This window comes from Narcine bancroftii, chromosome 6 (genome assembly GCF_036971445.1).
Source record: "Narcine bancroftii isolate sNarBan1 chromosome 6, sNarBan1.hap1, whole genome shotgun sequence".
Taxonomy (NCBI): Eukaryota; Metazoa; Chordata; class Chondrichthyes; order Torpediniformes; family Narcinidae; genus Narcine; species Narcine bancroftii.
In genome coordinates, this window is record NC_091474.1 from 27,999,707 (window position 1) to 28,012,187 (window position 12,481).

Here is a 12,481-nt window from a genome sequence, read left to right on the forward strand (position 1 = left end):
AGAACAATGCTAGTACCACACAATGTGCACAAGGAAACTTGTCACAAGTTCACATGCCTAAATATATCTAAATAAAAAAACTCAGCAGGCCACAGAGCATCTATAGGAAATAAAGTGTAAGCAATCTTTCTGGCCAGAGGTCTTCGTCAAGGTAATCATAATTTTCTTCTTGAACTGAATTTCATCTGCCAGTTATGTCCAGTCTATCATCATTTTTTTTCCTGGACATACAGCATGGTAACAGGCTCTATAATCCCAATTACATCCAATTGATTTATAACCCCAGTATGTTTTGAATGGCGAGAGGAAACTGGAGTCTCTGTGGAAAACCCATACAGACATGGGGACAACATACAAACTCCTTACAGACAGCACAGGATTCAAACCCTGGTGCTGATCGCTGGTGCTGTAACAGTGTTGCGCTAACCGCTACGCTAACCTTGCCATCCGTATTTTCAATATTTACTTACCTGCCAGTTTGCTCTCAGTTGTTTCCTACTTTTAAGTGCTTTTTGTTTATTATACACAATAGATATAAACCCCATCAACCCCCTTCCCACCAATAATAACCGCAATAGGGATAGAAAAGAAAAAGGAAAAAGAGTACAATTAGTAAAGGAAAAAAAAGTAGGTCTGGTTGCCTTTCACTCCATTCTAACCTTTTTCAATTTTATTTATTTATACCAAGGTGTTAGTGGTTTCATGAGGTTGAGGGAAAGCCATTTATAAATTTATACCTACAATATGTAAATATGCGCACCAAATATTCAAAAAAGTATATTTATTTCTTAAGTTATATGAAATCGAGAGGTATACAGCTATGAATTACCACATGCCATCTTTCCAAACCTAAATGAGAATCTAATTTCCATGTCACTGCTATACATTTTCTTGCACCTGCTAAAGCAATTTTTTACCAATTCTTTTTGATATAAATTCAGTTTCATTACTCAGTAAAAATAATATTGGATCATGTGGAAATTTAACTCCTGTGACTTGCTCCAAAAAAAGGTTCCTAATTCTATCCAAAATGGTCTCAATTCTGGACATGACCATGTATAATGTAAAAAAAAGTACCAATCTTTTGGCTATATCTAAAACATTGATCGAAGAGATCGGAATTCAATCTATTGAATTTTTATGGGGTAAGTAAAAGTGGTTGTAAAAAATTATATTGAACCAATCTATATCTAACATTTATTGTATTTGTCATATTATCTAGACATAGTTCTGACCAATTTTTCTCCACAATAGTAATATTTAAATCTGTCTCCCATCTCTGTCTAGATTTATGTATTTCCTACTTTTTAGTTCCCTTTTGCAATAACATACATAACTGATATAAATTTCTTAATAGCTCTATTACAAATCAAGGGTTATATTTCATTACTTTTAGGACCCAGTTAATCTCATAAATATACTTTTATTTGAAAAGAACATTATTTTGTATCCTATATTTATTTTTTAATTGTTCAATAACATTAAATTTCATCCTTCATAACAATCTTCCTATATTTCTAATTCCCTTAGAGAACCAAATATTCAAAAGTCAATTAATCATTGTAAATGGGATGTCTATTTTGATTCAAAGGCATTTTAGCTAAACCAAGATTCCTTGTTCACATTTCATTATTTGCTCTGTACCATATATTAATCAAATGCTTCAATAATGGAGTATCCCTATCACCAAATATTAATCTCAGTTTCCATTTATATACAAAATCTTCTGGTGTCTTCTCTCCTATCTTTTCCATCTCTATCTTAATCCATGCTGCTTTCTCTCCCTTTCCGAAAAAATAGAAATTTCATTTCTGTTGCCGTATAATTTTTAAAATTTGGAAGGTGTAGATCTCCTAGTTCATATTTCCATGTTAAATTTTCAAGGAAAAATTTTGCTCTTCCAAAGAAATTTCCTTACATTTTTATTTAATTTGTAAAAAAAAGTTCTATGGTAAGGATATAGGCAATGTTTGAAAAAGATACTGCACTCTAGGAAATATATTCATTTTAATACAATTAACTCTTCCCAATAATGTTATTGGCAATCCCATGCATTTTCTCAAACCTTCATCAATTTTCTTAAGGGGAATAATTTAATTTGAATAAATTATTTAAATTATTATCTATTCATATTCCTAAATATTTTATTCCATTTATTGGTCATTACAATTGGGTATCTCTTTGACCCCGTGTATAGTCACCTCCAGTAAGAGCCATTGTTTCAATTTTATCCCAATACTATCTCATATTCTTTTAATGTTAACTATAGTTTATGTAGTGAGCATTCCGGTTCTGTCAAGTAAATTAATACGTCATCTACAAACAAATTAATCTTTATTCCTCTCGGTAAATTTAAAAACCTTTAATATCAGGGTCAGAGCGAATCAGTTCTTCAAGTGGTTCAATTGCTAAAATAAATAAAGAAGATAATGGACACCCTTGCCTACTAGATCTAGTTAAATGAAAATGTGCAGATATCTGCCCATTTGTTACAACTTAGCTTTCATTCCATTATATAAAGCTTTAATCCAATTTTCAAATATTTGTCCCAACCCCAATTTTTCAAGCACTTTAAACAAAAATCCCCATTCTAATCTATCAAATGCTTTTTTCTGCATCTAAAGCCATTGCTACACTTAAGTGTCCTCTCTTTTGTGCTAGATGTATTATACTCAATAATCTGATCACATTATTTGTTGATTTTCTTTTTTTTAAAATCTAGTCTGATCCATATTTATTAATTTTGGTGAAAATTTTGCCAACCTTTTCACTAATATCTTTGCTACTATTTTATAAGCTGCATTTAATAATGAAATATGTCTATATGATGATGGGTTTAAAGGGTTTATTTTGTTTTCGTCTTGTTATTATTGCTGTGTTAAAAAATTCCGGTAAAGTATGTGTTTCTGCTGTCTGTCCTAATACCTCCACGGGGAAGGGGGAGAATTAATAAATCTTTAAATTCTCTATAAAATTCAGACAGGAAGCTATCTTCTCTTGGAGATTTATTACTTTATTAAGAGCTCTTCAGCATGATGCTGAACCAAGCCATGAAAGACGCCAACAATGAAGACGCTGTTTACATCCGGTACCGCACGGATGGCAGTCTCTTCAATCTGAGGCGCCTGCAAGCTCACACCAAGACACAGGAGAAACTTGTCCGTGAACTACTCTTTGCAGACGATGCCGCTTTAGTTGCCCATTCAGAGCCAGCTCTTCAGCGCTTGACGTCCTGCTTTGCGGAAACTGCCAAAATGTTCGGCCTAGAAGTCAGCCTGAAGAAAACTGAGGTCCTCCATCAGCCAGCTCCCCACCATGACTACCAGACCCCCCACATCTCCATCGGGCACACAAAACTCAAAACGGTCAACCAGTTTACCTATCTCGGCTGCACCATTTCATCAGATGCAAGGATCAACAATGAGATAGACAACAGACTCGCCAAGGCAAATAGCGCCTTTGGAAGACTACACAAAAGAGTCTGGAAAAACAACCAACTGAAAAACCTCACAAAGATAAGCGTATACAGAGCCGTTGTCATACCCACACTCCTGTTCGGCTCCGAATCATGGGTCCTCTACCGGCACCACCTGCGGCTCCTAGAACGCTTCCACCAGCGTTGTCTCCGCTCCATCCTCAACATCCATTGGAGCGCTTTCATCCCTAGCGTCGAGGTGCTCGAGATGGCAGAGGTCGACAGCATCGAGTCCACGCTGCTGAAGATCCAGCTGCGCTGGATGGGTCACGTCTCCAGAATGGAGGACCATCGCCTTCCCAAGATTGTGTTATATGGCGAGCTCTCCACTGGCCACCGTGACAGAGGTGCACCAAAGAAAAGGTAAAAGGACTGCCTAAAGAAATCTCTTGGTGCCTGCCACATTGACCCCCGCCAGTGGGCTGATATCGCCTCAAACCGTGCATCTTGGTGCCTCAGTTTGGCGGGCAGCAACCTCCTTTGAAGAAGATCGCAGAGCCCACCTCACTGACAAAAGGCAAAGGAGGAAAAACCCAACACCCAACCCCAACCCACCAATTTTCCCCTGCAACCGCTGCAACCGTGTCTGCCTGTCCCGCATCGGACTTGTCAGCCACAAACGAGCCTGCAGCTGACGTGGACTTTTTACCCCCTCCATAAATCTTCGTCCGCGAAGCCAAGCCAAAGAAGAAGAGCTCAATGCTTCCCTCACCTCTTTTGGGGTGAAGGGGGCACCCGGTTCTCTTTGATCTTCCAAATTTAATTTTGGTAAATTTATTTGTGACAAAAAAAATTATCTATTTTATTATCATCATTTTGAGATTCTGAAGATACAACTTTGTATAAAATTGTTTGAAATTTTCATTAATTTCTTGAGGTTTATAAGTAATTAAATTAAGATCAGTTTTAGTTGCAATAATCATTCTCTATTATTGATTTGTTCTTAACTGCCATGAAAGAACCTTGTTCTCTCTCGCCTAATTGTCGTTTTCCCTGTTCTATATGATTGCATTTGTTTCTTATTAATTAGTCGTCTCAGTTTCTCCTCATTAATTTTTCTTTGCAAATTTTTCTCTAAATGTGTCCAATATAATATAACAGTACAACTCATTATTTGACCTCTTAAATACACTTTCATTGCATTTCATTAAATAAATTATCAGAATTAGAATTGGTCTCAAAAAAGTATCTTATGGTTTAATAAAATCAAATCTTTTTTTTTTATAACAACAAGAATTAAATCTCCATCTGTAAACTAATTCTCTTTGTCCAACATTGTTATTGTCAACCACAAAGGAGAATGATCAAATATTCTTGCCTTATAATCTGCTCGTTGAACTCTACCCTGAAGTTGTGCAGATATTAAAAACAAATTTATCCTGGAATAAAAATCATGTCTATTTGAATAAAAAGAACAGTATCTTTCCTTGGATTTATTCTTCTCCATGCATCTATTAAATTTAAGTCGTTCACTAACAGCAATGTGGCCTTGGCTGCTTTTGTCCTTATTATTGCTCTTGTTGATCTATTTAGAATTGGATCTAAAAAAATTAAAAACCCCACCTATTAATATATTATCATGTGCATTTGCTAAATAATGTTTCTTGTATAAATTTTTCATCATCTACATTGGATGCATGTTTTTTATTATACACTCACTTGTCCAATGTACCATAACATATCTCCCTGCAGGGTCAATTACTATATTTTGTAAGAGCCTTGTTTATTAAAATTGCAACACCCTTTGCTTTTGAATTAAATGAGGAAGCTGCCACATATCCTACTCAATCTCTTTTTAACTTCTGATGCTCTTTTTCAATTAAATGAATTTCTTGTGAAAAAGCTACATCGACTTTCATTTTCTTAATATGTGCCAATATCCTTTTCCTTTTCACCAGTCTGTTAAGCCCGTTAATATTAAAACATAAAGTACTTAATGTTTTACTCATTAATACATTTTTAATCAATTTCAAACAATACTTCCCCTTCACCTCTCTCCTCGCAACTCCTTGGTATTTCAAACCTTTTCTATCTATCATGCTGAAACATATCCACCTCATTAACCCAGGTAAGAAAAAGAAAATAAAGAAAAAAATCAGATTTTATCAATACAAAATTATAGGGTCCAATAATATTGAGTACAAATAAAATTTTAAAAAACCTATTAATGTTGCTTAAATAATTCACATTCCCTCATCCATTTTATGGGTTGTGGCCCAAACCGCAAATACACACATGGTTCGGTAGAAGTCAGTCCATATCAACTCCACTCCACTACCTCCTCCCCCAGGATATTGACTATTATTTGGAATCTTTTCACTTAAAGAAATAAAAGTTAATAGAAATCACTCTTTATTAATTAAAAAGAGCTTAATATTCCTGCTTGTTGTACTGCCCTCTATTCAGCATCCTGTCAAATAGCCAGTAAAATGTCAGCATATTCTTGCGCTCGAACAGAGTCCATAGAAAACTTATTTGCTCCTCTTTGCACAAAAATCTTGAGTTGCAGGATATTAGAAATTTATAACATTTTTTTTCCTGTGTTCTTTACTGGATTAAATTATTTTCTTTAACAGTTCAAAACTTATACCTGGAGAAAATAAAATCTTATTTCCATGATATTCCATGGCCCTCTTTCTCTTTTTAGCTTGTTTTGCTGCTAATTCTAATATTTTCTCTCTGATCTGATAGCGGAGAAACCTTACAATATACATCCTGCTTTTTGATCTGGTCTCTGTCTTCGAGCTCTATCTCAATTACACCTTCAAATTCATTTTGTCTAACACTTTAGGAATCCAATGCTGAAAAAAGATTATATTGTCCCCTACTTCACCTTCTTTAAGATGAACAATTTTGATAGTTTCTTCTACTAAAATTCTCTTAACAGGTCTACTTTCTCACACAATTGCTTATTTACAGCAGCAAGTGCATCTGTTGTTTTCTCCATTTTATCCTGAGCCATTTCCATACCAAATTCCATATTTTTAACTCTTTCCTCCATATCTTCAAATTTATTTTGCATTCTATTCACTATTTCATAATATTTCTTCAGGTTTTTCATCTGATTTTTTAATATCTAGTCTTACTTGCTTCAACTCATTCATTAACATTAAAGTTTCAGTACTTAACCCCGGTGGTCTTTCTTGTGTTTTAAATTTGCTAGCTCCTTTGGTATCTACAGATTTTATCATTTCTTCTTCTTCCTCCTCCTCCTCCTCCGCTTGATTCTCTTCTTCATCACTGGCCCAGAGTTCAGCTTCATATTCTCCTTCTGTTGGTAGCATTTCAAAGGCTACCTTCTCCACAGAGTTCTTCATACTCTTCTGATTTGCACATGTGTGAACAGTCACACATACGCGGTCCCACTTCTTCGTCCTTGTTGATGTCTCTCCCTAACTGCAGCCTGAATTGCACTGCAAATCGCTTGGGAGCAGCCCTCATTGTTTGCCTAAGAACTTGTGCCACAGCACTCAAATCCATCTGTGAGGTAGGCCTTACTTTTTGTCCTTGTCATTTTACTTGGCGCATCCCCGACAGGCCAGCGACATTTTTCCCTCTTTTTGATGACATTGAGAAAATACTTTCTGTTGTTAAACAGTTTCCAATACTCTGGTTTCTGGCTTTTTTCCAATATTACATTTTTAAAAAAAAAAACTAATTCCCAGGAGAGTAGGATTACCACTTCCTGACTACTTCATCTCGTGACATCCTCCCACTTTTATATTTGCTTGACAAACTAAACAAATTTCCCTATCAAAGTCAATCTGCTGCAGTAAAACATTACCCAATTCCAAACATTGATAAGCTACATTCCTATTCTGCTTTCCATCTTCCAATCTATTTTTAACCCTTCCCTTAATTCTATATCCAATTTCTCCATTAGTAGCCAGACTTCCAAGTCGACATAAACCACATCCAATCCATTTATCCCACCTTTTTAACCATTCTTGTACCGTCTAAAAGAGCTTAACTAAGATGCAAGATTTCTGAAACCAGAGTTATCTGCTTTTAAATCAGTTATATACATTGAAACTGGCCTTTCAGCTCAACTCATCCATGATGACCAAGTAGCCCACCTGAGTTAGTCCCATTTGCTTCTCTGCATTTGACCTGTCTTTCACACATCTTAACTGTTCCACCTCTACCACTTCTGCTGACAGCTCATTCCAATACCCACCAACTTCTGCACAAAAAAGTTGTCACTCTAATCCACTTTAAATGTTTCCCCTCTCACCTTGTATCTATGCCTTTGAGTTTTAGACTCCTTACCCTGGATAAAAGTGTGTGACCATTCACCATTCCCTTTAAAAAATTATTTTTTAAGTGCTCCTTGAAGGTCACTTCCCTGCCTCCAACACTTCAGGGGAAATGCCTCAGTCTATCCAGTCTCTCCTTATAACTCAAGCCCTCTAGCCCCGGCAACATCCTCATGAATCTTGTTTTACCTTGTCCAACTTGATCATAACAGTATCAGCCTTTGGTGGAATTCACAAAATTAAATCATTTAAAATTTCATTTCCCTACACTCAAATTTAAATGTTACAACTACCCTATTTCAGCTTTAATGCTTCCAATTTTCCCCCCACTATTTTTCACTAAGAGTAGTCCCTCTGGAATGAGCTGCCAGAAGAAGCCATAGAAATAATTACAACATGCAAAAGACATTTGGATAGATATAAACAGGTAAATAGGATGGATTGAGAACGATATGTATGGATGCAAGCAAATTGGACAAGCCCAGAATGCCAGTTTGGTCAGCAGAGACAATTAGGGCCAAAGGGTCTATTCTGTGTTGGAGGACAAATAATTGTCCATATTTAACTGCAAACATCTAAGTTGATAATGAGCAAAGTAACGAGTTAAGTTTTCAATAAAAGATCCTCACCTAAAAATTTTAATTTGTCATATGACATATTGGTTGTTGGAGGGAAGATTGTATAGACTATGTCTGTAATCTCAAGCAATTTAGAAAAATGAGATCTTAGAGGCTTGGCAAGGTAGATGTTTCCCTGGCTGAAAACACATCTCGAACCCCACTCAGAATAAAAAGCAATTAGATCTATAAAGAGACTGAAAACCCTTAGGAATTCATAATGAAAGAGGGTTCAGTAACAAATTTCACAAAACAGAAATCTATGGCTATCAAAGGCACCACAATATCAGGTTAATGAAGAAAAATACAGCCAAGTTTGAACAGCCATGATTTTGAAAAATGGAACACAAAGCTTGAAGAGTCTGATGCTCTTTTCCTATTTGTGTCCTTGTACGTCATTTTATTGCGATCAAGAAAAATGTCCCATGATCCTTTCACTTTCTATTCATCAAACATGCCTCTCTTAAAAAGCCAGCACAGATTAAACAGCTCAAATGGCTATGTCCTACAGTGACAATTATTTTTTCTAAATTTCCAATATACTTCCCTTTGGTATAATGCAATTTAGAGGATGGGTCAGATGCTACATATAAGTAGGTCTTTCGGTGCATAGATCCAATAGCTTCCCACCCAATGTTCCCCTCAGAAACACCCTTATGACTCACATCCATTCAATGCCACATAACCGCCCTCTTTTCCCATTGCGGTCAAGCTCTCTTTCAGGCAAAAGACACAGCATTATCATCCCAGTTAGCTTCACTTCAGCAGCTGGTAAGATTCTAGAATCTGTTATTAAGGATGTGGTTTCAGAGTGCTTGGTTCTCGGACAGATCTGTTGCGAGTCATTTGATGAATAAATGAATAAATGTTTACTTGAATTTTGAGAAGGCCTTTGACATGGCCTTTTTTGCCAGTGTTTGTTACTTTTTAAATGATGAAATTAATGGCTTAGTGGCCATGCTTGTGGATGATACGAAGATAGGTTGAGGGGTGAGTATTGTTGAGCAAGAAGTATCATGGAAACGTACCGAAAATTGAAAGGGCTAGAGTGGACATAGAGAAGATGTTTCTAGTAGTAGGGGTGTCTCGGATCAGAGAACACTGCCTCAGAATAAAAGGATGCCCCTTTAGAACCGAGACAAGAAATTTCTACAGCCAGAGGGTGGTGAATCTGTGGAATTTGTTACCACAAATAGTTGTAGCCATGTCATTGGGTATATTTAAAGCAGAGATAGGTTCGTGATCATTATTTAATGATAAACGAGGCTGTTTCTGGAAAGTACTTACCTGTTGCTGTGTGGTTGACGACATATACAATACAGTTTATCAGGATCATTGTAGCCATTATCCGATTGAGTGACTGAGCATGCATCATCTTCACTCTCAGACTTAACTCCAGATTGTGATGTGGATTCTTTTTCCTTTGGAATAGCACCACTTTTAGCACCTTTTTTTGCAGGGATAACTATCTGCTTCTTAGTTTTGGCAGTGCCAAGTGATTTTGATTCTTTTTTGAGTTTATTTTGTACTGTGCTCTTTTGCTGCACTTTCTGCATAGACTTTGGTGAATCAGACCGTTCCTGACCACGCCGCTTTCTCAACTGGTTCTGGAGCTCCTTTAGTGTAAGTTCGTCACTGTCACTATTGGTACTGTTGTCTTCATCAGAGTTGTCTGCTTCATTCATTGCTTCAGGATTATCAGAACCCAGGTCTAGCAAACCAATACCTTTCTCTTCAATTTCTGTGCTACCATCAGAACCTGTTCCTGCCTCAGAAGTTGCAATGGACATAAATTCGCTGCCTTCCAGGTCTGTCATTCGGCGATAACGCTTTTGAGCGGCTGAAATAAATTCTTGAACTCGAGCAGATCGCTGAGTCTGTCGCCTACTCCTTCGGAGTGAAATGGTTAACTGGTCAGAGCTCTCACTTAGAGCTGTGTCAGAGTTCTCCGCATCTGCAGCATTTTCACGCTTTGCGATAGTAGTTTGTCGGAATCCCCATGTCTTTTTAAATTCTTTACTGGTTGGGTGGATAATTTTTGGAGACTGATCTTTATTTTCAACCTCTTTATTCTCTTCGATGGCTACTGTAAAAATGACATAAAAAACAGGAAACATTATAACAAAAAAACTCTGGCTGTGCTACCCATAGTATGCTTGCAAGACAAAAAAGAAAATGGAATCTGTGCTTTAACTAGAACAAGTGACATTCAGGAGAGAATTTGAAGAAGCCCAGGGCTAGAAAATGTATAAATTAGAATTTATACACCATTATCCTTTAAAATGAACAGCGCTTTTGCAGAATACTGCCTCGCTAAATCAAGCAATTTATTGGAGCTTATGATCTTTCCTGGATACCACATATTGAATATATAATGGTCTTAATAGGAGTACAACAAAAGGTATGACCGAATAATAATTGGAACCCAAGAATTAAATGTTGAAGGGATTGTTCAAACTTCTCATACATTTTATTACTATCAATTATCACATAATGCTCCATTTTATTGTTTTATGCACTTCTCACTTTCCTCTCATACATTCTAATTTTTCCTATATTTGCCACATTGTTCTCCCTCTTTCACAATGGTAGCCATAATTTCATTGTCAGAATAGCATTCACCTACATCCACCACCAAATACCAAAGCACACGTCTCACTCCCATACTAATCCTATTTAGATGCTTACCCCCCAAAACAAAATTGAACTCAAAATGCTAGTTTAACTTGAATGATAATTACATTACCCTGTATAACAAAACGGAAAGAAAGAAAACAGCAGTTGGCACAGAACAAGGGTTCGAAGCCCATGCCGTAAAAAGTTTGTACGTTCTCGCCGTGTCTGTGTGGGTTTTCTCTCTCAGTTTGAAACATATGGTGGTGTACATTAATTGGATGTAAATTCAGCGGCACAGACTCATGGGCCAAGATGGCCTGTTACTATGCTGTATGTATAATTTTGTTTTTTAAGTTAAAAGGACAAAATGTGCATTTCACAACATTTGCAGTGCATGACCAGAGAACTTCCCTGTAAAATACATCTAAAGGATTTTTAAAAAATAATTTAAATTATGAACTGTGGCATCAGGGAAAATGTCAAAATTTATTGCTCAATATTGGTTTTCTGATTGGCTTAATAGGATGCAAAGTGCAGTTAAAAGTTAATGACAATCATATGGGACCCAAATCATGAAGTCTAGAAGTAACTATTAACAAGTTTCATCTTCGAACTGTTCAAGGCCTTTTCTGAAAATCCAAACGGTTTGTAGTCATTTTTACAAATACAGTAAAACTCTGATTATCTGAAATCAGATTCTATGAAATCCTCAGTTATCCAAAATTTTAAAATTAATTAAAAAAAAAATTTGGACAAACAATGACATCTGAAACAAATTAGAAATCCTCATTTATCCATTTTTTTTGAGCCAACTGACTGGGGACCTTGGGCTTCCGGTAGCGGCAAAGAGCTAAGAGTGGGGACATGTCAGGGATTAGTGTTGGCTAAAAATTTTTTTGATGAGAATTAAATGTTATTTTAATGCTTAAAAAGCCTTACTTTGCTGTTTGTTGTTGTTTTAACACCGTTACAAGTGATTTGTTGTTCCTACTGGGCTGTTTTTTTTCAAAAGCCCTTTATCCAAAATAGTCCTGACCATTTTGGAAAATCTGAGTTGTACTGTATCTATTACTAGCCCCAACAACATAACCACCTCATCAGCCTCCAGCTCCACATTTATCAAATTCAGTATTCCCAAAAAGGGAGGAGCAAGTTATGTTTTTAAGAACAGTTTCGGGGGACTAACATCTTGCCAAGAGATGAAAGTGAACTAGTAAGAGGTAGTGAATATCTAAATCAGGACAGTCAAATGTTAAAGCAGGAATGCTCTCTCTTTCTCTCTCCAAAAAGTCTGATACATTGGCTCCTTGAAGGGTGAATGACTCTCAGAAGGATCATTGTTTTAAAAAATAGAAATACATCTGAAGACACTGGGACAAGAGCACACAACAATTTAGCAAGGAATGCAAAAAAAACTATATGTATACGCGATGTACAGTTTTGTACTATCAATAAGTGGTAATTCTGCCTCGCCTGCCGAAAGAAGAATCTTAGGATTGTATGTGGTCACATATATA

General features: G+C 36.3%; 1 protein-coding gene across 11 annotated transcripts in view; it reads right to left on the minus strand.

The window, feature by feature from the left end:
• The window catches only part of LOC138735878 (death-inducer obliterator 1-like), a 144,722-nt gene that overhangs the window by 75,267 nt on the left and 56,974 nt on the right, over positions 1–12,481 (minus strand). For all 11 annotated transcript variants that reach the window (XM_069884428.1, XM_069884430.1, XM_069884426.1 and 8 more), the window contains one exon: positions 9,636–10,434. In XM_069884428.1, the coding sequence (XP_069740529.1) occupies positions 9,636–10,434 (799 nt within the window). The remainder of the gene's footprint in view (positions 1–9,635; positions 10,435–12,481) is intronic.